Source organism: Podarcis melisellensis (genome assembly GCF_964234715.1).
Source record: "Podarcis melisellensis genome assembly, chromosome: 5".
In the NCBI taxonomy this organism is placed as follows: Eukaryota; Metazoa; Chordata; class Lepidosauria; order Squamata; family Lacertidae; genus Podarcis; species Podarcis melisellensis.
The window spans coordinates 14941471-14969068 of record NC_138537.1 but is presented as its reverse complement, the minus strand read 5'-3'; the positions used below and the strand labels follow the sequence as shown (position 1 = coordinate 14969068).

Genomic DNA, 27598 nt, shown 5'->3' with positions numbered 1-27598 from the left:
GGGGTCTCTCACAGCCCTGTGTGGAGAACCTGAGACATAGGAACTAAGGAAGTTGCCTTGGACTGAGTCAGATAATTGGTCCATTTGCTGGAAGCAGCTCTCCTGGGTCTCAGACAGGCCTTTCTTCCTAGCCCTAACTGGAGATACCAGGAGATACCTGGCCAACGATGGGAAGCCTGGGAGCAGGACCTGAATGCGAAGCACACCTGCCAACCCCTCTCATCCCCCTCTCTTGCATTGCTTCACGGGGTCTCTGCCATGGGAGCATATTCACCCAGTGCTTTTCCAGCTGCAGTGGCTCCCGGTGGAGTACAGGGTCAGATTTAAGGTGCTGGTTTGGACCTTTAAAGCCCTTCACGGCCTAGGACCCTTGCACCTACGGGACAGCCTCTCCTGGTTTGCCCCACGGAGGACCTTAAGGTCCATAAATAGCAACACCCTAGAAGTCCCGGACCCTAAGGAAGTCAGATTAGCCTCAACCAGAGCCAGGGCCTTTTCAACACTGGCTCCAGCCTGGTGGAAGGTTCTGCCTCATGAGACCAAGGCCCTGCAGGATCTGATTTCTTTCCTCAGGGCCTGTAAGACAGAGTTGTTCCGCCTGCCTTTGGCTTAGAATCAATTTGACTCCCTCCCCCTCTTCTTTCTTTTTTCCTTTCTCCTCCTGTGATGAGGCTGCATTTCAATGTTCCAATGTTGTATTTTAATCTTGTTTTTTAAGTTGTATTTCAATCAACTTGTTTTTATTATTGGTTGTTAGCCGCTCTGAGTCTTGGCTGGGGAGGGTGGGGTATAAATAAAATGCATTATTTTATTATTATTGTGTTGCCAAACAGGATGAGGAAGCTGGGGTTTCCCCTCAGTTAAGCGAGGGGCGCCCGCCCCACCTCATAGCAAAGCCAAGCTGCTCACAGGAAGTGTGTAAGATAGACCAGGCCTTGGGGGAATCTGCTGTTTGGCATATCTGTGAAGGATTCGCCTCTGCCTTCCCCTTGACGGGAGTTGAGCCAGACATCAGATGCCCCATAACATGAGGAATTGAGGTCATTTCTCTGGTGGCAAAGCTAGCTGGTGGAGACAATGACTTGAGTGTAACATTGACCCCAGCCTGGCCAGGACCAGAGCTCTGCATCGTGTTCTCATTGCAGACTGAATCGAGTTTTTGTGAGATGCCTCAGGACAGTCCAGTACTTCTCGGAAGGGACAATGAGGCAGGGAACACAATGCACTTTTGCTGAGTTGGCGCTCAAGGTTGTCTCACATCTGCCTCTGGCGCATAACGAAATAATATTTTTTTTAAGGAGGAAGAGGGAAAACAGGTTTAGAGAATTTTGTTGTTGAACAAAGAAGAGGTGGACTTAAGGTTGAGTCTTTTGACACTACAATGCTAAGCAGGGTTCGGTGGGATTCACTCCTTAGAGAGTTTGCTTAGATTGCAACCTGAGAGGGTGAAAATTGCAAGGGGCACAATTAATATACAGTGGTACCTCAGGTTACATACGCTTCAGGTTACATACGCTTCAGGTTACAGACTCTGCAAATCCAGAAATAGTGCTTCAGGTTAAGAACTTTGCTTCAGGATGAGAACAGAAATCGGGCTCCTGCGGCGTGGCGGCAGCAGGAGGCCCCATTAGCTAAAGTGGTGCTTCAGGTTAAGAACAGTTTCAGGTTAAGTACAGACCTCCAGAACGAATTAAGTACTTAACCTCAGGTACCACTGTACCACAGGGACAGGGGGAAAGGGGAAGACAGGCTGATAGCATCAGACTGGATCTAGAATGGGAAAATATCTTAAAGCCGACCAAATCGAGGGTACTGCTACTATTGGGTTGGATCCAGATTTAATCAGATATAGTGTGGACTCACTGAAACGAACAAGACTAAGTCTGAATCCAACTACATACATTTGTCTAAAAAGCACTCAAAGGCTACTAAGGCAGCCCTCTTTGGAAGAATTAATTACCAAAAATAACTTTCAAATAAGCAGGCACAGGATTGTTCTGTTCAGTACTGAATATTCCCCCCCCCACACACACACATTAGAAACACAAACTGCTGAAAGTTAAAAGTATGACAATTCAACTGGATGCGTAAGACATAAGCCTGCCTATAAAATAGTTTGTTTAGACAGGAGTGTTTTCTGAGCAGGTCCCAAAAACCTGCAAAAATTGAATCTCGGGAGCATTAGCAACAGTATTCAAATTGATCTTAATTGAACAGGTGATCTCGGTGTGCAGCCAAGACCTGACTCACACAGGCCTTTTATTGATTCACTCCAGTAACTACTAATGCACCTTCTCTCAAATCAAACTCCTCGTTCTTGCTCTTTAAAAGACAGCCCCAGCTTTCAACCGTCCTAATGGACAGGCACAAAAGACGGTATTTGGAAGCTGAATTCTATCCTAAAGCAATTTATCGGATTGCTAGAAGATGTACTCAGTTTTAACCAGGGCATAGCAAAAAAGATTGTTTACTTGGGAAAGTGTGGCCCAATTCTGGTTGCTGCAGCTCAGAAAGAATGGGGAAAGGTTCAGAAAAGGGCAACCAAAATAACCAAGGCATTGGATCAACTCCCCGATGTTTACGTTACAGGTTACATTTGGGGTTTAGTTTAGAAAACTGGAGATGTGTAAGATCCTTCTGGTTGCTAAACTAGGTGTGAGATCATAGATTAGTTGTAGTACCTGCAGGTAATTTTTTTCTTAAGCAATTCTTTTTGCTGTCATCAGCTTGCTTTGCATGTAAATCCTAAGCAAAACTATGGCTTAGCGTAAATGAGAAAACATGCCAGTGCACGTTTGGAAAATCGAGGCCTCTTCACTCCTGCTGCCATGCTACTGGGAGTGATGAAGACATTGTTGAGCTTCACATTATATGGCTTGCATCTCAATCTGGGCTCATGGTTTGTTTCTCCGTTCATGGTTTGTTTAGGGGAGACAAACCACAAGTCTAGGTTTGGATGTATTGCTAAGCCAAGCCATGGTTTAGCTCCTGGTGTCATGGCGGCAGTGAGACCAGGGCAGGAGTGAAGTAGCTACAGTTTTCTAAATGTGCCCAAGCATGCTTTCTCATTCATGCTAAACCATAGTTAGGCTCAGCATTATACACAACTGGAGCCCAAAGCTTTGGCATAAAGCTGGAAAAATACTTCCCTCGCCCCTGCTGTACAAACCTGAAAAGTCAATTTTTATAAAAGTACCTCTTTGACCACCGGTAGCACAGCTGTCCTTGCCCACAGCAATTCAAACCAGGTATTCTATGTCCTCCAGACCTTTTCATAATCATGCCCTCTCTGAAAGCAAAGAGCAGAGAGAGGAAACATTGCTTTAGCAAGCACTTGGAAGAAGCAATAGTTCGCAACCTGTTGCGAAGAGAAGTCTATACGCAAAACCTGTCTCACCACTACTGAAGACTTTTGAGCCAGATGACAGTCATACAAGAAGACTTTGATGCAATCCCATTTTACATAGCAGAAATGATCTCCAATAGGGGATTCCATTTCCTAACAATTCCCATAAAGGGCTTGCCTTTAATGTATTCCTGTTTACATTTTTGCATGTGTATTATGCAACATGTCCCTGATACAACAGTAGTACTGGGCTGTTGATCATTTTGATTGATTAGCTGTTCTGCAATGCTTCCCCAACGTTACCGCATGCTTGCTGTCTGGAGGGGGGCAGCACATGCGCCCCGAAACTTTTGCAGCCACAGTCTTGAGAAAGAGGCCTCCACTTGGTCTATGGGCAAAGGGCAGGATATATGTTTTAGAAGCAAGGAAACAACGAAACTTACATGCCCTTCGGTCCAAGATCATGGATAAATGACAGCTGACTTACACCAAGGAATTCCAGCTGAAAATACAAAAAGGACACCTATTATCTGAATGCAAAAGTCCAGAAAATAATTGAAGGTTTGGGGCATTTTTTTTGGGGGGGGGTGTACAGGGCCCACACACAAGGTGGCTGTTTCCTTAACACCACCACTACCCTGTGGGTTTGCGATGGGGACAAGATGTCTGTATGTGGCTTTGCCTTTGAACCCATCCTTATTCTACCTCAGACTAACAATGGCCTGGCAATAATAATAATAATACCTTTATTGTCAATGTACAACCAGTGTACAATGAAATTAACCGAGCCTCCCCCTCCACAAACACTCAATCTCATTGCATTCTGTGTGCTTGTCTTACAACACACCAACCCCAAAGGTCAGTTGCACTATATTATTTTCCATTCAGCAGCCTAAAAGCCCACAGATAGAAACTGTTTTTTAGCCTGTTGGTACGACTGATTATACTTCTATATCTCCTGCCCAAGGGTAGAAGATTAAAAAAGTGCTGGCCGGGGTGCGAGTCGTCCCTGATATTTTTTCTCGCTCTCCAAAGGCAACGATCCCTTGCGATGTCATCTAGTGGGCTCGGGGGACAGACCGTGATATCATGTGCTGTGTTCACCACCCTCTGTAAAGACTTTCTGTCTGTGGCTGTCAAGCCAATGTACCACACTGTGATACAGTATGAGAGGACACTTTCTATTGTGGACCGGTAGAAGGAGGTCATCAACTGTTGTTTAACATTGTTATTTTGCAAGACCCTGAGAAAATGGAGTCTTTGTTGGGCCTTCCTAACCACCTGAGTTATATTGTTTTTCCAAGTGAGGTCTTCACTAAGGTAAACTCCCAGGAATTTAAAGGAAGAGACTCTCTCCACACACACCCCCCCCGATATACAACGGGGCTAGTTCCCCTCTCTTCCACCGAAAGTCCAACACCATCTCCTTTGTCTTGCTAATATTTAAAGGTAAAGGTAAAGGGACCCCTGACCATTAGGTCCAGTCGTGACCGACTCTGGGGTTGCGGAGCTCATCTCGCTTTATTGGCCAATGGAGCAGGCATACAGCTTCCGGGTCATGTAGCCAGCATGACTAAGCTGCTTCTGGCGAACCAGAGCAGCGCATGGAAACGCCGTTTACCTTCCCGCCGGAGCGGTACCTATTTATCTACTTGCACTTTGATGTGCTTTCGAACTGTTAGGTTGGCAGGAGCAGGGACTGAGCAACGGGAGCTCACGCCGTCGTGGGGATTCGAACTGCCGACCTTCTGATCGGCAAGTCCTAGACTCTGTGGTTTAACCCACAGCCCCACCCGCGTCCTTGCTAATATTTAGGTGCAAGTTATTCTCTAAGCACCATGTAGATACTTTTTGAACCTCCCCCCTGGATTTGCCTCATGAATCCAAGCACACATTGCATTCTGAACTGGAGATTCCAATGAAGGCAGTGCCAACTGCGTCTTCTTTGGCAGAGATGAATGCATGCTGGGTCAGAACATTGATCCAATATTATCTACCCTGACTGGCCCTGGCTGTCCAGGGTCTCAGGCAGACATCTTTCCTACCACCTGACTCTTTTAACTAGAGGTGACAGGGATTGAACCTGGCACCTTCTATATGCGAAGTGCTACCACTGAGCTATAGTTCCTCCCCACAAGGTATGTACAATATACTGTAGCTGTCTGGATCTCCGGACATTGTGTAGCATTTTTGTATACATGAATTTTTGCGTTTGGCAAAAACCTTACATAACGAAAGTTAAAGTGCATTAGCTCTTAAAAACAAACAAACAAACAAGGTTAATCTTTTTCCATAATCTGAGGTCAGTGGTCATTTTAATTATGCACTGGGTGCCCAGGTCTCAGTACTTAGGATAGAAGAAGGGTGGGTTGGTATCGGGAAGTTGAAACCACAAGATTTTATTTTTTTTCTCACAGCATTGATTGAGAAAAGTAACTTGTGCTAAGAGTCATCAGTGTTATCATCATTAAAATCTTGTGTTTTATCTTTAGCACATTACTTTGTTCATTTTTTAACATGAAAAAGATGTATGCATGTGTGTGTGATTTTTTTTTTAATGGCTGCCATCGGGAATTGGGGAGAATTCAGCTCAGCCTGAAAAATGAATCTACCTAATTCAGATTTGTCAAAACAATATGCAAATTAAAGCACAGTCATCCTTCAAAATTGGCAGGTCTCTGAATTTTGCAATAGAGTTCCCCAGATAAGTAATGTGTACAAAAATGCATATACAAGGATAAAACGTGCCTTAAAATGCATATGTATTAGTACAATAGCTAACAAAAAAGCATTCTATTAGGGAAAATTACTTGGCAAAAATATGTGTATTGTGCAAAATTGCATTAAACCATTTTTCAGAGAAGTGTGCACTGGAATGCAGATGAATTTTCATGATTTATTTATTTTTAATTGCAAACCAATGTGGAAATATGGAGGATTGAAGCTAAGATTTCAAAAATGAGAATCAGGGAGAATCAGACAGATTCGCTCATCCCTAACTGCCTTAGGCATTTATTTAAAGTAAGGCTCTGCTTCTGCAGATTTTCAGGTCCCTCAAATTGTGAATGTTACCCGAGCGATCATTAAGAGCAACACAGAATGCCTTTAAAACCTGCATTTTTCCATCACCAAGAAATGCCATATAGAGAGGATAACTACTGTATATTTCGCTCTATAAGACGCACCAGACCACAAGACGCACCTAGTTTTTGGAGGAGGAAAACAAGAAAAGAAAAAATTCTGAATCTCAGAAGCCAGAACAGCAAGTAGGATCGCTGCGCAGTGAAAGCAGCAATCCCTCTTGCTGTTCTGGCTTCTGTGATAGCTGCGCAGCCTGCATTCGCTCCATAAGACGCACACACATTTCCCCTTACTGTTTAGGAGGGGAAAAGTGAGTCTTATAGAGCAAAAAATACAGTACATCCTCTGTGTATGTGCTTGAAATTTGACCCTCTCCCAGCTGTCCTCAGAAAGGCCCAATAACCCATTCAGGTTTCTGAATGATCTTTGGCAGGAATAGCCAAGCTATGCAGCAGAGGAATGTGAAGGAGTTGGTATCAATGCCTATTGTTGCATCAAAAGAACATTGAGGAGGGATCAACTGAAGGGAGAAGGGATAATGCAATGCAAACAAACAAACAAACAGCAAAGTGACAGCTGTTAGGTACAGATAAACCCAATGGACCTTTTGTGCCCATTGACTGCACAAGTCAGATTCTTATAAGCCAAAACTGAAGGAAAACTTGATGCAATGTGGCACCAACAGCACGCCTTGTTTTCTGGCAGCTACTTCTTTCATGTTCCATTTACGTGGGAAACCAATATGGTAGCTCTTGTTAGCACCTCTGGTATATTTTTGAAAGCTGCTTATTTGTTTACTACCTCTTAAGATGTCAAAACCAAATTCTGCATGATGGTTCCCGAGACCAAGAAACACGTTTTGGATCTGTGCTTGGATGCCATTTTGAATCAAGATAATTTTGGTTTCTCAGAATTCCTGAGCATGCCGGCTATGAGGCTGCTAGAATTAATATTGTATAGTCAGAACCCAAAGAACCGCCCCTCGAGTTCTAGGAAGCTTCTATTTTGTTTTCAGCTTCTATTTTGAAAACATTAGGAAGTGCCTGCCATGGCGCACACAGTAAGCCACTTTTGAAACCATGGAGAATTTAGCCCCCACAAATTCATCTGGTCCAACCCCTTGTGATGCATGAATCTTTTTCTGAACATGGGGCTTGAACCACAAACCTGAGATTAAGAGTGTGCTGGCCCCGGGGGGAAGGTTACCGTTGGCGTAGTAAAAGTCTGGTCCTGGGTCACTAGCCTGGAAACAGTTCACAAGGAGCGGGGCGAGGTCCGAAGCCGGGCGGGGACAGGAACACTGGAGGGTCAGGTCTGGGTCCGGGCAGGAACAGGTACTCAACAACGACGTTGCTCCCGCAACCTGGAACCGGGCTGACTGGCCCTTATCTCTGAGGCCAGGGGCGGTCCCGGCCCCCAGGAGACCCGCTTCTCCAGGCCTTAAGGTGAGCACTCCTCCTGGGAGAAACCAGTTCCCTTCGCCTCTCTGCCCTGAGCCTCTGCAGTTCAGGAGAGGCCGAAGGGTTACTGGACCCAGGGGGAGACTCACCTGTAGGCACTGAGTCCTCAACCACCTCCGGAGCCAGAGTGGATTCACCTGGTGCCTGCTCCTGAGGATCCGGCACAGGTGCAGGCGCTTCAGAATGAAGGCCCTGCCCCAGTTCAGCCAGCCCTGGAGGCGGGGACTCCTGTGCAGGCTGGGATTCCTCCGGTTCAGCCTCTGAATCGGATTCCCAGGCCATCACTAAGAGTCTCACACTCTACCGACTGAGCTATCCCAGAATGAAACTAAATCAAAATCACAGGAAAAACAAGGAACTATATTCTCTCTCTGTGTGTGTGTGTGTGTTGTTTGTGTGTGTCTTTCTGCACGTGAGTGATGGCAGGAGATAGCCTGTGTCTCAGAAGTCAAAACATACAGAGGCCAGTAGACTCTGGCCTGAAATGACCTCCTTCACGCATTTTAATTCATCTCTGCTACCAGGACTAGCCTTCATTTAAGAGAAATATTCTCCACACAATGCACGACCCTTGAAAAACGGGCCAGATCTAAAGAGGGAGGTTTGGCTGTTTCTGTGTGGCAGCACACACAAGAGCTGAATTTTAGACAAAGCATTATGTACTTTAAGCTTCTCCAGTGACTCAACATTTATGGGTGCCAAGTTGGCATAGCATTGCTTCTAAGAGCAAAAGGTAATTATATTATTACACATGCATGCTAATCTAAGCCTACATATACTGTAGACTTGTTGCAATAACTCTGCTAGGAATATAAGAGCTCCACCAGATCAGGCCAAGGGTCCATCGAGTCCTGCAATTGCTTTAAAACTATTTATTTATTTCATTTGATTTATGAATCGCTTCCCATGAAACCTTCTCACTTCTCGGAAGATCACCAGCAGAGAATGTAAACAGCCATTTGCCATGTAGGGATGGGCAGATCTGTCAATCTTGGTTTCTCTCAGTTTTTCCAATCTTCAGCCCAGTCCTCTTCACATTTCTACATCTGTCTGTGATTTTGTTTTAAAAGCCCTCATGAAGATTAATCAGCATTCTAGTGCTAATTTCTCTTAATATGCACATTTTGTATGCAATTTGGTGGAACCATGGTTTAGTCTGCCAAGCTAAGACCTGCTGTCAGAAAGCAGTTATCAGGAAACACAAGGAAGGTCTCTTATTTGCCTTGAAAACAGAGAACTTTAAGAGATAGGAAGCTGCCTTTATCAAGGCTGGCTAAGTGCAGATGTTCATGCTCAACCATCGTTAGGGGAAACAAACTATGGTTAAGTTTATGATTGCACAGGGTCTAAAATCTGTCCCGCTCCAAGTATCCTGTGCAACATGGAAAGAGATCCTGGCGTGCATCCCTAGAAGTGTAGTTGGATGATTTGTATAACTGCAGTCTTTAGTAAATGAATCAGATATATTAATTCAGTTAGACATGTCCTGATTCTCAAAAAAGGGAGTGGGAGTATTTGATTTATCCGGAAGCACACTTTTAAAAAAACCATTTACTTGTGTTACTTATGTTTAATCTTAATATTTACAAAAATCTGTAGACAGCAAGAGGTATCTTTTCATTTCACGCAAAAGGGAATACAGTGGGACCTTGGTTCTCAAACGCCTTGGTACTCAAACAACTTGGAACCCAAACACTGCAAATCCGGAAGCAAGTGTTCTGGTTTGCGAACTTTTTTCGGAAGACGAATGTGCTTTGTTTTGAGTGCCACACTTCCGTTTTGAGTGTTGCGCTGACGTCCATCTGTTTTTGCTATTTATTTTGCGTTTTTGTTTTTGCGACTCTTTTTGTTTTGTTTTTGTGACTGTGTGGAACCCAGTTCAGCTACTGATGGATTGCGTGACTGCAGTACATTGATTACTGCTTTCATTTTATGGATCAATGGTCTCGTTAGATAGTAAAATTCATGTTAAATTGCTGCCTTGGGGGTTGTTTTTAAAAGTCTGGAATGGATTAATCCATTTTGCATTACTTTCTATGGGAAAGCGCGCCTTTGTTTTGGTATGCTTTGGTTTTGGAACAGACTTCCGGAACGGATTAAGTTTGAGAACCAAGGTATCACTGTACCTCTTCTGTGATGGCTCCTAGTGCAACCTATACATCAGGTGGGTGCAGAGAATGTGGTGCTGTTCAGATGTTGTGGACTCCAACTCCCATGACCCCAGCTATGGGATGATGGGATTTGTAGTCAGCAACTTCTGGAGGGCACCATATTAGCTACTATAGCTCTGCCTTCCATGCATCTTCTGTAACCAAAAGCAATATACGATTTCTATTGATATGAAAAATTTATGCAGATTGAAACCAATTAAAAATAAATTAAATACACTGAAACAAATACAACTAATTGGCTAAGATTTCTTCTTCTTTTAAATGAGCAGGCTGCATGTGCAATTGCTGTGTGACCCTGGAAGAACTTTTGCAAACAGCTTCGAGTTGTTGTTGCTTTTCTACAATCAAGCAGTATGCAAACATTATGAAATAAATAATAAAATAAATAAACTTAGCAAACAAAAGGAAAGGCGCATGTCACGGTTCATCACTTACCGTTCCGTGATAGTTTCTGTACAACGGCATTTTTAGGAGGTTTGTTAAGTAATCTTCCAGTTGTTTCTGCAAGGCAAACACAAAATACTCTACTGCATCTCATTTCTTACTTGGCCTATCATTGCTTTTCAGAATCAGAGAAGTCCAAGCGGTACAAACAAGCAAGCCTCCATTTCGACTAGCAACCTGAACCTAGATGTTGCTCTCCATCATGAGAAAAAGGGGGCAGGAATGGAAGAAGGAAAGGGAGAGGAATGATTAATAGCAGGTGTCGAACGAATGAAGGGGAAAGGAAAGAAAAAGAGATCCCAGGCACCAGGGCATGGGTTACGTGCAATGACTAGAAACTTGACGTGTGCAGAAAAGTAAAAGGAAAACAGTGCAGAGAATTCAGGAACACCGGAGCATCTTTTGCAGTTGTCTAGTATGGATTATCAGCAAGGATCTCAATCCTGCGAATCTGTCACTCCATCCACACAACGCAGCTAACCCGCCTGATTGCATTTATTCACGGTGAGCACAATGGTTGCAAAACAAGAAGCATGTTCAAAGTGTTGCGCACAAGACTATGGGCAGGTTCACACCTGAAACGCTCACCTTTTCACAAATCCTCCACTGCCAGCAACAGTTTGCTTGGTGGGAAAAACTGTAGGTGGGCGATGCTTGCGTCTAACCCATATTTGTTGTGCTTCCTCTTGGATTTGTCTCTTTCTGCCTGTTCGACTACAAGAGCATCGATAGCCAGAGCGATCTGAACTTAACTGGGGTCTGGGAGAATCAGGGCAGATTCTCAACATTGCATCCAAAGCCCAGCCAACTCATGTTGGCCAGAGCGGAAAGTGGGGCAACGGCTTCCTTTCCCTTTTCTCCTTGCTAGCACCCTCCTCACATCCAAAGCCACCAGTGCCCTATCTGTGCTCTGATACGCTGATGGCAGAATTGCTAGGAGGTAACTGGGGCCTCTGGGGACACAGGTGGCGCTGTGGGTTAAAGCCTCAGCGCCTAGGACTTGCTGATCGAAAGGTCGGTGGTTCGAATCCCTGCTGCGGGGTGCGCTCCCGCTGCTCGGTCCCAGCGCCTGCCAACCTAGCAGTTCGAAAGCACCTCCGGGTGCAAGTAGATAAATAGGGACCGCTTGCCAGCGGGAAGGTAAACGGCGTTTCCGTGTGCAGCTCTGGCTCGCCAGAGCAGCGATGTCACACTGGCCATGTGACCCGGAAGTGTCTCCGGACAGCGCTGGCCCCTGGCCTCTTAAGTGAGATGGGCGCACAACCCCAGAGTCTGTCAAGACTGGCCCGAACGGGCAGGGGTACCTTTACCTTTACCTAACTGGGGCCTCTACTGCAGTGGGGCACCCCTTCCCCACTAGCATTTCTCTTGGCTGCTGGAGGCTAGCAGAGAGGAACCTACACTCACACACCAGTCATCGACTTGGGGAGTTATCACTGCACATCTGTTGTTACTGCAAAATTCCATTCTGTTGTCCAAGGCGTCACTCCGGTCAAGCTAGGGATGGTCAGCTGTTAATATCAGTAAGTTTAAGTCACTATCAATAGGCCAGGCAGGGGTGGTGCACATTTATCATCCTGAAAGCCACATTCCCACATGCGAGTGGGGGACTGGGTAGGACAATGAATGCAAATTGTACCCATGTGCTGCAAGTTGGCTTCTACACAAACTGTCACAGCGCTGTCAGGCAAGGAAGGAACTAACTATTGTCAAAAAGCACACTTGCGCATTAGGAAAAGGCATGTCCATGAGTCCTACATCTCTCGGCTACTCCGAGATGTGCACCTGATGAGGCAGCTGCCGCAACAGAGAGGCCCTGCACCCAACTTCAGTTTATGTATCTCCCCCCTCCAAGCTGTGCACAGTCAGGCGAAGACTACGCCTGCAGGTAACCTTCTGTTCCTCCCTCTTCACCCCTCTACTGGTCCTGGGAGACAGTGGAGCAGGAGAGACGGGGAGAGGAGGAGGAGGTGGGAGCCAGTGTGGTGTAGTGGTTAGGAGCGGTAGTCTCGTAATCTGGGAAACCGGGTTCGCGTCTCCGCTCCTCCACATGCAGCTGCTGGTGACCTTGGGCCAGTCACACTTCTCTGAAGTCTCTCAGCCCCACTCACCTCACAGAGTGTTTGTTGTGGGGGAGGAAGGGAAAGGAGAATGTTAGCCGCTTTGAGACTCCTGAAGGGGAGTGAAAGGCGGGATATCAAATCCAAACTCTTCTTCTTCTTCTTCTGGAAGCCAGCCTGACCTATCTCTCCCTCCTCCTGCACCTGGTTCTTCCCTCTCCAATCCTGCAGCTTCTCCTGCCTCTGACTCTCTTCTCCTGGCTGTAATGGGCTCCTCTAGATCACGGATCCCTTCTTCCAAGTCAGTCTCCAACCAGCTTTCTCCCAGTGCTCAGTCATCAGTATCCAGCCAGTTCCTGACACAAACTCACACGCCCCCTCTCTGTCTTTCATCCAGACCAAGCAAGAAGCATCATCAAAGTTCAAGGGCAAATTCCAGCCAGGCAGAAACACTTGAGTTGTGAAGCAGAGCCATAGAGGGTACGTGGCCTGGGAAGAGGGGGTGTGATTCAGGTAGAGTCCCCAGGGCCTGAGAGAAGGGCTTGGAATAGGGTTGAAGACGATCCACAAGAGGAAGGATCCTTACCCTTCTGCTGGACAGGTGTTCTTCTCTGGCCATATTGTCAGAGGTGCGCGGTAAGTTTGGCATTTGCCTTGCCTCTCCCCTTTTGATGGTCTGCCTTCGGACCGTGTGTCTGAAAAATACAGCAATCGGGTTGTCTGGAGGGTTTTTTTTTTTTTTTTGGGCCAAATCTTTTTTATTGGCTTTCGAATTTTTACAGTGATCATGTATTCTGCTCTCCATGCAGGAGAACAGAATCTGAGATGTTAAGGTAAACAGGCCACATTGAAAACATTCTTATACCACTTTTACAGTCACGGAGAATCCTGGGAGCTGCAGTTTGTTAAGGCTGCAGACCCCACAGAGCTACAATTCCTGGCATCATTAGCAAGCTACAGTTTCCCAGGGGTCTCCATGACTGCTAAAATGAGCTATGGGCATGCTTTAAACATATGGTGTAGCTGTGCTCATAAAGTGTCTCTGGATATAAGCCATCTATCCATAGATACATGAACATGAGGAATGTTGCGTTTGTTTTCCTGATTATAATGCTTGTGTCCCATTTTCTAATGTTCCTTATACACTGCAGTGTTACCATAAAGCACCAATGCGGCAGCAAGCAAAGGCTATAGCAGCTAAGTCAGCTGCTGGTGGCTGGAAAGCCAGACAGGATGTTTGTGACTGTTGCCATGGGAAGAAAGGGGCAGTCCATTCTGTACTGAGCACCGGATGTTAGCTCAGTGTGTGTGTCTTGTGACCCGTACTGGAAGTACATGGGTGGAGTTTGATTCTCACTGCTGTGGAGTGCAGACATGTTTCTCTGTACTGATGTAAGAGACAGAAATAAAGGATGTAAACAGATTTCTGTCTGCTTCTTTCCCCTCCCTGGGGATACCAAAGGGGAGAGAGAATGAACGGTATGTTCTTCTCATATCTGGGAAGAATCGCCGAGACCTCACCTGCTTATCTGCCGGGAGTAGCAGCGGGGAGGTCGACAAGGAATATCTGCCGGTGCCTACGTTGTGGCACATTCCTCTGACCCAGGCAGAATTCCAACATGCAGGACCTGCTGTGTTATGGAATTGTGGCTTTTCAATAAGCATACCAGCGTGTAGTGCTAAATTTCATTCACACACTTGGTGTGACACAACCAAGACCGTCACTGGGTGATGTCACTACTCAGCCATCCATTCCACACATGTGTACTTTGGTTCCCCCAAATTTGCCACTTTTTACTCCCATGATTTTTAGGGTTAAAGGGGCTGCAAACAGGTGTGTTTTTTTCTGGAATCAAATAACACAGAAATGAGCGCTAAACGTTCAAGGTATTCCATTCGTTTTCTGGAAATGGCTCTTATGTCCTGTGAAACCTAAAATACCATGAGGAAATTCCACCACAAGCAAATCATGGCCTAGAAAGGCCTTTGTGCCCTTGTTACCTTCTTGTAGGGATGGGAATCCGAATGAAAGCTTTGTACCGAAGCAGTTCCCTGTGAAACTCTTGGAAGTGCTTGAATTTCCTTTTCACCTGCCATGTAAATTCCCCGTGTGTCAACTCAATGGTGTAAACATGTAGACTCGGCACCTGCAGGAAAGAACAAAGTTGTTTAATGGTGCTAACCCCATTGCATCCTAAAACAAATCGGGTTTGTACAGCCTTCCTGTAGTCCAGATAAGATGGGGTCACTGTTAGTGGGCCATTCCCTAGACCAGATGGATGGGAGATTGCTTGCTATTGATGGGGTTACACTCCCTCTGAAGGAGTGAGTATGTAGCTTGGGCATACTTCTGGACCCTTCGCTGTCGCTTGAGGCTCAGGTGGCCTCGATGGCACAGAGTGACTTCCATCAGCTTCAGCTAGTGGCCCAGCTGCGCCTCTTGTCTGGACAGGGACAGCCTAACTTCTGTCATCTATGCTCTGGTAACCTTTAGGAAGGCCAGACTCAAAAGTTGACCTTAGAACTGGGAGACCTTGGGTGGCATCCAACGAACGACTTCTGTCAGTGCAAGAATTGCCTCTTGTGCAACAGAACTTCCTCCCCCCTCTCCTCCGTGTGGCTTGTGCCCTCCCCAAATCTGCTCCGGAGGGTTGGGGAAAACTCCCAAAACAGATTTAGGGGGTGCACGAGGCAGAGTGGGGGGTTGTTCCATTGCACAAGTGGAAATCCTTCCACTGCTGGGACCCTTTGGTTGGATCCTGTCAATCTTACCTCTACCATTTCTGAAGGACCTGTAAGTTAGCAAGACGAGGAAAGGCCTCTACCTGAGACATTTGAGAGCTTCTTTGAGAGCACAGTGAAGGATCAATTCTTTGCAAGTGCAGAATGGACATTATGTGGCCCTTGCAAAAGTGTCGGTTCCACAAGTCTTCATTACATTTGGAAAAGCTTGAACAATTGCATCATTGTTATTTTTTACTCAGCAAAATTTCACCATGTCAAAATCAGAGAATCTCTACCTTTAAAAGCTTTTGGGTCCCATAATGCAAATTCCAATTAGTAGTTAGCATGTTCATCAGCTTCTACAGACGGACCACATATGGTCTCCTATTGTTTTAGAATAGCAGTTTTCTGTGGATCAAGTTTAAAGGCTGTTATGTATGTCTGATAAAACATGCAGGTTGGAATTCAACGGGGAGCTGCTAACGAGATTGTTTAATCCAGGCATAGGTAACCTTCGGCCCTCCAGATGTTTTGGCCTACAACTCCCATGATCCCTAGCTAACAGGACCAGTGGTCAGGGATGATGGGAACTGTAGTCCAAAACATCTGGAGGGCCGAAGGTTACCTATGCCTGGTTTAATCAGTGCAAACATTTCTGTCTCCCAGGTGGAACAAGCTCCCCTCTTCTCCCTCCCTGCCCTGTTCTGGGGGGGGGGTTGTGTGTCTCCCAATCCCCTGAGCCAATTTGGGGAGGGTGCAGGGTTATGCAAGGGGAGAAGTTCTGTTGAGTTGGCTTCTGCTACTGCAATGACTTAGTTGAATTCAGTCCTTAATTTACCATTTTATTTTCATGCAACATTCCATCCCACTCTCCACCTCAAAAAGGAAAGCACTTAGCAACAGAAACATGGATGCATCATGAAATGTGAACTGATATATATATATATATTTAAAAGTGCTGCACTGGCAAATAAGATCTGACCTTTGTTGTTGAGGTACAGCGTTCCACTTCCAAAACCCGCACTCGGATTGGACACCCAGTTAGGTAGGGCTGTGTATGGGCCTCTTTAAATCCTTTAGTGTTATAAATGGCAGAGAACGGAATGCCCACTGCAAATGATGAAATGGAAGTTTTGGTACCAGTCCTTTAAAGCACAACTTGGAACACAGCAGCCAAAAGTTTAATATTGAAAGCTGCTAAATAAGAGACATTGCAGCACATAACGGATTTCCGCCCCCCCAACCAAGTAGCAATGCATGATTCTGTCATTTTCTGTTAAATCTCAGTTTCTCACCTTTTCACTCTTAAATTAAATTGTTATTCACCCTGGGAACTCAGAGAGAGCGGCAGGTAATAAATTTAACAACATCACCATATTTCTACATCAGCTTGTGATTTATTTATTTTTAAAAAGGTCGTCATGAAAACCAATCAGGTGTGTTTCTTTATCCTGCCCCCACCCAAAAAACACACACCCATCTCTAGCCCTTTACTGGATATGCCAGGGATTGAATTTGGGGTTTTAAAGCATTTACTCAACACCTGAATTTGGTCTCTCTCCCTCTCTCTCTCTGTTTAAAAAGAGGTTGGATCATTACACACACCACAACTCACATTCCATAATACAGTGGTGCCCTGCAAGATGAATGCCTCGCAAGACGAAAAACCCGCAAGACGAAAGGGTTTTACGTTTGCGAGTTGCTTCGCAAGATGAATTTCCCTATGGGCTTGCTTCGCAAGAAGAAAGCCCATAGGGAAATCTCCGGGGACCTCTTTTAAATGCTGGCGGTGGGGAGCAAAGCCTTTTCCCCCTCCTCCGGCCTTCAGAAGAGGTCCAGGAAGGCCGGCGGGGGCCGAAAGGCTTTGCTCCCCACCGCCAGCATTTTAAAAGCGGTCCGGGATAGCAGGGAAGCGCTTCCCGCTATCCCAGACGGCTTTTGAAGGCAGACGGGGGGAGCAAAAACTTTGCTCCCCCCTGCCTGCCTTCCCAGGGGAGCGGAGAAATGCAGCGCGTTTCTCCGCTATCCCGGACGGCTTTTGAAGGCAGGCGGGGGGGGGGGGAGCAAAGACTTTCGGCTTTTGAAGGCAGGCGGGGGGGGGAGCAAAGACCTGAAGTCTTTGCTCCCCCCGCCTGCCTTCCCGGGGTCTTTAAAATCGCCCCGGGACAGCTGCAGCCCGCCAGCATTTTAAGATCGCCCCGGGACAGCGGAGAAGTCTCCGCTGTCCCGGGAAGGCAGGCGGGGGGGGGGGAAGCAAAGACTTTCGCCCCCCGCCGGCCTTCAGAAGAGGTCGGGGGACAGACTGTCCCCGGACCTGGTCTGAAGGCGGTTTCCATAGGAACGCATTGATTGATTTTCAATGCATTCCTATGGGAAACCGTGCTTCGCAAGACGAAAAACTCGCAAGACGAAAAGACTTGCGGAACGAATTAATTTCGTCTTGCGAGGCACCACTGTAATCCTTGTGACTGGGCAGCTTCCTAAATCTGGTCTTGAAGTTTAGTGTTTACCCGGGAGACTCGGAACAAGAGCCTCCGGTGACAACCTACATAATTAAACTGCAGGAAAAAACAGCTAAAACCCACAAAATCTATTTTTTAAAAAAACCAAGGAGTTCTGTGTGCCAAGGAATTTGTCCTATCATATGCTGAGTGTCCTACATTTCCTTGCAATATATCCAGATTTTAATCTGAAGAGGCACAGAAAACCTGAAGCAGACTGGCGGTGCTCATTCCAAAGTTATCCCTTAATTCACACATCAAGGTCCCATTGCATTCTAACTCACAGGTGAAGATTTAGCAACAACTGAGATACTGAGATGCAGCTGGGATAAGCTCAGTCAGTAGAGCATGAGACTCTTAATCTCAGGGTTGCAGGTTTGAGCCCCACGTAGGACAAAAGATTCCTGTATTGCAGAGGGTTGGACTCGATGACCTTTGTGGTCCCTTCCAACTCTACAATTCTATGAAAAGTATGATAAATGGTTCCTGTTAAAGAAAATATGCTTCACAGTATTTACTGCTGCTCAGCGATGCAGATGAATTTTAAACTAAACTCTACTTGTCAAACAAGTGGGGGCGCAGCCTGCTTGGCACAGCAGTTCATTTTATTTACTGGGCTGGGTTTACTGATACGCTCCCACCATAAATTCTACGCAAGTCTCTTGGAAACCAGCAGCAGAAACTAGGAAGCCAGAAAAATAAACGACATTTCATCAACCTCCGAGCTATTTGTTTGCAGTTAATTCATTTAGGCAACTGAAAGATTGGGAAGTGATGAAAGAAGGGGAATATTATAATTTAAGTAGCAATACAGAGGAGACAGGCAGCTTGGCAGAGGAACAAGCTTCCATTGTGTACAAAGAAGAATGAAAAGCTCCCCTGCTCAAATTATTATTTTGCTGTATGTGTGCTAGCTTCTTATAAAAGCACAGAGCTACGTGTTCTATTTTTCATGCGCAACAGCAGAAATTGGGGTTGACATACATGGCGATTCAGGCCACAATATTGTTATTATATTTATTTACCCTTTTTCCCAGAAAAGAGGGCTCTCTAATTCACTCTGCTGAGTGGAGCTCTGAACTTGGGCCCCTAAGTCAAACATTCACAACATCACATGCATCTATAGGCCTCTCTGGACCCCAGCCAGCATTTTATAGAAGTAAATAAAATTATGCACAGAAAGCGGCTAGGGAAAAGTTTCTCTTCCTTTCTCATAACGCTAGAATTTGAAGCTGAATGTTAGAAGATTCCAGCAGAGAATCTTGCATAGCTCTTTGCTCCTTGCCATGATGAGCCGAACCAAAACTGGTATGACTTCGACCTTTCGTAGAAGAAGCAGGTTTTGAGAGAGCCTTTAGAGCAAAGCAGCCTTTCATTAAAAAAGTGGATTGTTTTATAGCAGGTAACAGAAGGAAGAATGCTATGACAACTGGAGATAAGGCTGTTGGAGCACAGGAAATAAGGAAATACTAGCCAAGGTGGATGAGCAAGAATCTTTGGAGAAGAGGCTTTGGCACAGTGGTGGAGAATTTGCTTCGTAAAGGTCCCAGGTTCAGTCCCTGGCATCTCCAGGTAGGACTGGGCAAGGTTTGTGTCTGAAACCCTGGACAGCCACTGCTGGTCCATGTTGACAATACAGTCATACCTTGGGTTACAGACTCTTCAGGTTGCGTTTTTTTTGGGTTACGGACCACTGAAACCTGGAAGTACTGGAACGGGTTACTTCCGGGTTTCGGCAGCCGCGCATGCGCAGAAGTGCTAAATCGCACTTTGCGCAGAAGCGCCGAATCGCAACCCGTGTGTGTGCAGACGCGCTGCTGCGGGTTGCGAACGTGCATCCCACATGGATCATGTTCGCAACCCGAGTCCACTGTACTGAGCTAGATAGACGAATGGTCTGTCTTGGGATAAGGCAGATTCCTACATTCAAAAGCGACGCAGCTCCTTGAAGACTTCCCTTGTGACTGCGAAATCTCTCATTCAGCCTGTTTCCCTTTTGAGATTTTCCCAAGCACCACCCACAATTTGATCCCCCCTGCACTACTCTCATGAGGAGTAGCAAATTGACCTTTTTAAAATAATAATAAAAAAACAAACCCGGAGATTCCAAAGCAGCCCGATTCAGCAGCAGAAGAAGGCCCTTATTCTACATCTTTGCGCCACTGACTCACCAGGTGCTTTGGGGTCATTCAGCACGTCTGCATCCACCTCTTCCCCTTCGAAGTGGAGCTCCCTCGTGTCCAGGCTTTCGATGATGTTGGTCATGTCGTTGGCTATTTTCCTCAAGGCTGAGGTGTTCAATTTCCTTTCATTGCTGAGAGACATCTTAAAGGCTCACACTCACCCAGGGGGGGCTGTTTGAGAGAAGAAAACGAAGAATTTCCATTACTCTTATTACCTGAAATCTGCGGCAACGTCAAAGAGCCATCGGCTTGCCCTATTTCTGGGGGAGCTCGAAAGTATGGTTGTGATTCCCCCCCCCTTGATCTTATTGTTTTATCTGACTAGAGATGGTCAGTCAGGTCATGTATCAATAATAATAATAATAATAATAATAATTTATTATTTGTACCCTGCCCATCTGGCTGGGTTTCCCCAGCCACTCTGGGCGGCTTCCAACAAAGATTAAAAATACATCAAAATGTCACACATTAAAAACTTCCCTGAACAGGGCTGCCTTCAGATGTCTTCTAAATGTCAAGTAGTTCTTTATCTCTTTGACATCTGAGGGGAGGGCTTTCCACAGGGCGGGCACCACTACTGAGAAGGCCCTCTGCCTGGTTCCCTGTAGCTTTGCTTCTCACAGTGGGGAAACAGCCAGAAGGCCCTTGGAGCTGGACCTCAGTGTCCAGGCAGAACGATGGGGGTGGAAACGCTCCTTCACGTATACTGGACCGAGGCCGTTTAGGGCTTGAAAGGTCAACACCAACAGTTTGAATTGTGCTCAGAATCATACTGGGAGTTATGTGGTCTCAGCGGCCGCCCCCAGTCACCAGTCTAGCTGCCACATTCTGGATTAGTTGCAGTTTCCAGGTCACCTTCAAAGGTAACCCCATGCAGAGCGCATCGCAGTAGTCCAAGCAGGAGATAACTAGAGCATGCACCACTCTGGCGAGACAGTCCGCGGGCTGTCTCAGCCTGCGTACCTGATGGAGCTGGTAGATAGCTGCCCTGGATACAGAATTGACCTGCGCCTCCATGGACAGCTGTGAGTCCAAAATGACTCCCAGGCTGCACACCTGGTCCTTCAGGAGCACAGTTACCCCATTCAGGACCAGGGAGTCCTCCACACCAGCCCGCCCCCGTCCCCCAAGAACAGTACTTCTGTCTTGTCAGGATTCAGCCTCATAGCAGTGACCAGTGGAGGAATGACCACTGGGAGGAGCACAGAGAGAAGAAATGCCATGGTGCATCTGCAGCAGCAAAACCGGACACCTTCCTCTACCCCACCTGCAACAAAACATGTCTCTTCCATATCAATCTCTGCAGCCACCACCGGCAAAATAACTCTCCAACGGTTTGACTTCACCCCAAAGCCATATACCTCCACTGTCCACCGAGAAAGGAAAGCGCCGACAATCTGTTTGTAAGCAGCTTTGAGGCGCGTTGCAATCAAGCGAGGTATAAATTTTATGGAGTAAATAAATAATAAACATGTGTAAAACAGGCTCTGAGTTCAGCACGAGAACGGAAAACGAATTCCTGGCCCTGTGTGTGCCTTGAGGCAACCTCTTTCTCTCCATTCAAGGCAGAGACTGGAATAAGGAAAATGGGATCCCCCACTCCAGAGTATGCTGGTTGAAATAAGATTATATTGATTATCTTAGCAAAACAACAACACACAACCCTCTCTGGCCCCTCCCCAACGCAGCTCTCTGGAGCTCTCTAAAATTTAAAAGCCTTTGGTTTGCATAAATATTTAAGGACAAAACACTTCATCATTTATGAAGGGCACATTTCTGTATGACAAGGGATGCATCCCTTTAAAATATTCAAAAGTAGACACCACAATCCTTTCTCTACCACCCCCGCCAAGTATTTTAAAAGGTACAACTCCAATAGGACAGAAAATGTAAGAGCGCTTGAGTATATTGTACTTGGATGAAGGATTCAAACCACCAAGTGTGAAATAACACCAGGAAGCTAGGTTTATGTCTGGAGAAGGGTCTGGCTTCTAAGTGGTCTTGCTTTACAAGGCTCAATGGAATATACTCTGGAAGTGTGTACTCGATTCTGACCAAACTATGCCTCCTGGTGTATCTTTTGCTTCAGGAGGCTTAGTTTGCTCAGAATTGGGTATATACTTCCAGAGTTAATGCTAAATGCATTACTTCTGGTAAATGAGCTACTATAGCTGTTAGAGGCCCATGAAAATAGGTGCCCTGGGCTTTTTAGACTCGCCTACCCATCTACGATCTGAAACCAAAGGGTTGCTAGATGTGAAATATATTGGCAGCTCTCCTACTCAAGGTCTAATTGTGAGCCTTCCTGGGCTTCTACAAAGGCTCATTTGGGCACACTCATTTCACCCAAAATGCCTTATTGCAAGCTCATTCTATGCATATTCCAATAAAAGAGAGAGAAATGCACAGCTAATTATATGAATGAATCAGCCTGGCATTTGTAGGAAGCATCATTTTATGGGAGGGTTGGAATTACACACCTGGTACAGCCCATCAGAAATGGGAGGTGCAAATATCATAAGATATTTAATATATATAAAAAGCATTGCTTTACAGGAAAACTCAAGGCAGATGGAAACAGCATGACACATGCTTGAATGAACTGGATGAGCCCCAGGAAGCAATATCCTCCTTTTGTAAAACCAATCAGCAGTCTTTCACACCAAGTCATGTGCCTGAGTCGTAGGAACTGAATTGCTTCACCCATTAAGCTTGAGGACAAAGCCCAAGAGATTTCTTATGTCAAGACTGACTTTCATATATGTGCTGGTCTTCTTGCAGGCAGCATAATTGCAAAAGTAATAAAGCTCTTGACATTTCTCGAAGCGCCAGGGTTAGGTTTCTTTGCCCTGGAGCCAAATAACCAACAATAGCAGTATCCTTTATTGAAGCAACTTCAATTGCTTTTGAGTTTTCAAGTTGCGCCGGGCTTCATCCATCCTATAGGGCTGTAGAGACGAGCAAAAGTTGTTCCGGCTGCAGACACAGGGCCAGGAGTGGGGCAGCACAGGAAGGGCAGTGCTGCTGTTTTCTGGCTTCCCAACCCAAATGTGTGGGGCAGGGCGAGGCAAAAGGGAACTGAGCTTCATGGCTGAGTAGGGATTTGAACTCTGGTCCAGCACTCTAACCACAACACCACAGTGGCTTCCCTATGTCCCCATATTGCAATGCATCCCCTCAGGTTCTGCCTGTGGGGGTCAAAATAATAACGTTGCCACATGTTGAAGGGCAGCAGAGCGGTGACCTCACTCGTCAAAAGCACTGCTGTCTCAGGAGTGACAAAACTGCATGGGAAGCAGGAAGAATCTGTTCCTCATTCCTTTAACTATCTCTGTGTCTTTTCTTCCACTTTTATTTACACTGCATTGTTCCTGCCTGGTGAGTATTATGCAATCTCAAAGGCACGTCAACATTATGCAGCCCAAAGCAGTTTTAAACTGATGAGTTTTCTTCAATGATGACTGACCAGAGGGGATTTTGGGTCGTTTGTGGGAACTGAATGCTTCCAGATCATCGGACAAGCGGCTGCTAAACAGGGGCGTAAGGTTAATTAAAGGAAACAGGTTGTAAGCAAAGAACAGGGTAATTAGTTCATTACATGCATAGCTCTCATGTTTTTCATTTCCCAGGGAAAGAGCGAAGCAATTGGATCACAGCTTAAGCGGAAAGCCTTTGGGATTATGCATGGAACCACATGCTGACATTCACCGCTCCCAGCCTCAATATGTTGTCCGCCATTGGCTACATAATGATCAATTTTTGTACAGGAAACCGTCCATTTATGCATGCATGCTGCATTTGCGTGTGACCACACACACACATGCGGTGCTGGGAACCCAGAAGCAGGGGGGAAACTCAGGGCAGTCCTGCTGGCTTGCGAGGAGGCCCTTCCCAGAGCCTGAAGAGGAGAGCTGATATGCAAGGTAGCACAGCTGCAACAGCTGCTTCCCCATGTGTCACCTGTGCAAGGCCCATTATCCCTCTGCTTGTTCTGGAAGCTTCCGGTCAAGGGAGCCACACTGTCCTTCCAGTTCGCATGAGACAGTGGGGTGCAGGGAAGTGGCTGCTACTGCTACTGCTGCGCTACCCCGCATGTCAGCTGTTGAAGGGAAGGCCTCAGCAAAGTCTCGCTTCGCCCCTGGCTCACAAGAGGACCCTCCCCAGATCCCTAAGAGGACATCCCCTTTGGGGTCTGGGGAGGGTCTCCTCGCCCTCTCCAGGGTGCTCCAAATATACAGTACACCATTTTGGTTACACACGCAGAGGTGCAGAACGTAACTCCCGCGTAAATTGGATGTTGCCTGCGTTTGTGGTCACAGCACAAGCAAGCATAAGAAAACCTTTTTAGCTTCGTTCTCGCCTGCATGCGACGTTGCAGAGTGGACACATCTAGGGCTTTGCTCCCAACTTCCATGCGCTGCAACCAAAGGTGAGAATGGGACCCTATGTGCACACAACTGGTAGGGCTTCTACACAGGAATCAGTGACGCTGGTTGAATCAGGATTCCTGATCACAGGTAAGGACAGCACAGGGCTGGTCCTTGCAGCCAGCGAAAGTATAAAGGCCCTTGCCAGCACCGCCAACCCTAACTTCTGAATGCCCATGCTCAGGTGTTTTTTGCATACATTTAACAGGAGAGGGAAGAGACGCAATGCAATGCATTCCTGAAGCATGTGGAATACCAATTCTGATTCAGGCCAATAATGCTTCAGATGGGAGACTCAGCCTTACCATGAACTTACGTAACAGTGCTGCATTTTCCGGGGGTTGGGGATAATAAGACGCAAAGCCATTTGAGATGGGCCTAGCTGAAGCAACCTACATTTTAATGTCTGTTGCTGTCAGGATAATCCTCGAAAACCGACAAGCATTCGTTTGTCTCCCTAAGCTCTTCTATTAATTGTTTATTTAAAAAACAAACAAACTGGCAAAGAGAAAGACGATGCATAATACACCTTCGCCAATTAACCTAAGGTGTGTTTTGTATCACAGTGGACCAAATATCACCCCTTTGTGGCCTGCTTCGTGTACACCTGTGCTCACACAGACCTGTAGCACCACAAAGAGCAGGGTTGTGGTATGTGTGTGAATATTCTAATCCCCTTTCCCACCAGATTGTTAGGTTGGCTGGGGAAGACCTCTGCAGTTAGCCCTAGCCAGATGGCTACAGGATTCGCACACATACTATAACCATGTGGGATAGCACCACAGGGGATGCCTATCTAACAAAGCATGTTTTGTGTTTGTGTTTGGGGCAGAGCAGGGAACCTGCAGCACAGAATGCTATGTGGGAGGAAGCAGTTGAAAGGAGCATGGCCTAACAGTTGGGGGGCAGAGGGATTATTGTAAACTGGAAGATGGAGAAGGGAGAGAGTAGAGGGAACTGGATGGGTGGGAATGGGTTTTAAGACAATCATTTTATTTGTATGCCACCTTTCCAAAGTTAAAACCATGCTCAAATTCCATAACTACAAATATAACAAAAGTAGTAATAAACATCAAAAAGTACACAAGCAAACTGAACAATTTCCACTAACTTCCATCAGCGCCTGCCTCCTTGGGTTTAGGAGGTTCTAATCACATTCATCGCACACTTAATTTCTCCGCAAATAAACCGTGTTGTTAATCCTTGGCGATACTTATTTTTAGTGATTTCATAAAATTTATATTCCACTTGATTGTAGAAACCCTCACTTAAAAGGTCTGAATACCTGCCCCGATCCCTAGAAAGGCCCGAGCCTGTGTTGTTCGCACAGTGAGACCACAACAACTATCCTATGCAGTTGTGGGTAGCATCTTTATTGTAAAAAAAGTGTTGTACTAGCTCCTAGAGAGACATGACCCTCTTCAACTTACAGTTAGCCAACCCCTTCATTTCTGTTGAACTCAATAGCACTGCAGCCGCTGCTCCCAACCAGTGTAACTACTCTTTACACTTTGCACCAGATCCTTGGCACCTCTTGGAACTGAGCCGAAGTTCACCTCCAGTCATCTCCATGACTAACCGCTCTTCCACACAGGAACGCACTGCATAGAGAAATCTCTCTCCTTTTGGCACAGCGCTGACCCTGTCAATGGGAGGTGAGTCAGTTGCTCAGTATTTGGCTTCCTCTTCCTGTGAACCGTGAGCATCAGGGGCTGGGAGAAGCAAGGCGGTTTTAGAGGAAAAACCTGAAAAGCTTCTCTCTGTGTATCAGCAACCCGCACTGATTAAATACACCAAGGGACTTCTTGGGTTTTGGCATCTATTTTCGAGAACGCTTGCAAACTGGCAACAAGGATAAAACATATCCTTGTCCAGAGGAGGGCAACCAAAATGGTCAAAGGCCTGGAAACGATGCCTTATGAGGAACGGCTAAGGGAGCTGGGCATGTTTAGCCTGGAGAAGAGGAGGTTAAGGGGTGAAATGATAGCCATGTTCAAATATATAAAAGGATCAGTTACAGATAGGTAGCCGTGTTGGTCTGCCATAGTCAAAACAAAAATTTTTTCCTTCCAGTAGCACCTTAAAGACCAACTAAGTTAGTTCTTGGTGTGAGCTTTCGTGTGCATGCACACTTCTTCAGATACACAAAATATACACTTCTTTAGATATATAAAAGGATGTCACATAGAGGAGGGAGAAAGGTTGTTTTCTGCTGCTCCAGAGAAGCGGACACGGAGCAATGGATCCAAACTACAAGAAAGAAGATTCCACCTAAACATTAGGAAGAAGTTCCTGACAGTAAGAGCTGTTCGACAGTGGAATTTGCTGCCAAGGAGTGTGGTGGAGTCTCCTTCTTTGGAGGTCTGTAAGCAGAGGCTTGACAACCCTATGTCAGGAGTGCTCTGATGGTGTTTCCTGCTTGGCAGGGGGTTGGACTCGATGGCCCTTGTGGTCTCTTCCAACTCTATGATTCTATGATTCTATATCTTTCATGAGCTATCCCAAACCGCTGAGAAGGAGGGAAACTGAAAACTAACAAAAATGGCCAACGTGCCACCAATTGCCTACAATCTTAGAGGGCCACCAACTTGGGTGGCTTTTCACAGAATCAATATGATTGTAGATTTGGAAGGGGCTCTGAGAGTCATTTAGTCCAACCCCTTTGCATTGCAGCAATCTCAGCTAAAGCATCCATGACAGATGGCCATCCAGCCTCTACTTAAAAACCTCCAAGGAAGGAGAGCCCACAGCCCCCTGAGGGAGACTGTTCCACTGTCGAATGACTCTTACAGTCAGAAAGTTCTTCCTGATGTTTAGTCGGAATATCCTTTCTCATAACTTGAAGCCATTGGTTCGATTCCTACCCTCCAGGGCAGGAGAAAACAAGCTTGTGCCTTCTTCCATGTGACAGCCCTTGAGATATCTGAAGATGGCTGCCATATCTCCTCTCAGTCTCCTCTTTTCCAGGCTAAACATACCCAGCTCCTTCAACTGTTCCTCATAAGGCTTGGCTTCCAGACTCTGGATCATCTTGGTCGCCCTACTCTGCACACATTCCAGCTTTTATTCTACTCTTTACAGGAAGGGCAGGATAAAAATGTGCCATTAATATAGTCTCTAGTGCAGACTGTAAGAGGAGCTACTCAGGGCAGCAAGCCAGTGAGCATTACCGTATTTTTCGCTCCGTAAGATGCACCTGAC

The 27598-nt window shown here is 46.1% G+C and overlaps 1 protein-coding gene across 2 annotated transcripts in view; it reads right to left on the bottom strand.

The window, feature by feature from the left end:
- The window catches only part of PLD1 (phospholipase D1), a 130814-nt gene that overhangs the window by 47815 nt on the left and 55401 nt on the right, over window positions 1–27598 (bottom strand). For both annotated transcript variants that reach the window (XM_081910830.1, XM_081910829.1), the window contains exons 2-8: window positions 19959–20141; window positions 16269–16396; window positions 14564–14709; window positions 13149–13257; window positions 10494–10559; window positions 3790–3848; window positions 3197–3289 (exon numbers count right to left, since the gene is read on the bottom strand). In XM_081910830.1, coding sequence (XP_081766956.1) covers window positions 3197–3289; window positions 3790–3848; window positions 10494–10559; window positions 13149–13257; window positions 14564–14709; window positions 16269–16396; window positions 19959–20112 — 755 coding nt within the window. In that variant the 5' untranslated portion in view covers window positions 20113–20141. The remainder of the gene's footprint in view (window positions 1–3196; window positions 3290–3789; window positions 3849–10493; window positions 10560–13148; window positions 13258–14563; window positions 14710–16268; window positions 16397–19958; window positions 20142–27598) is intronic.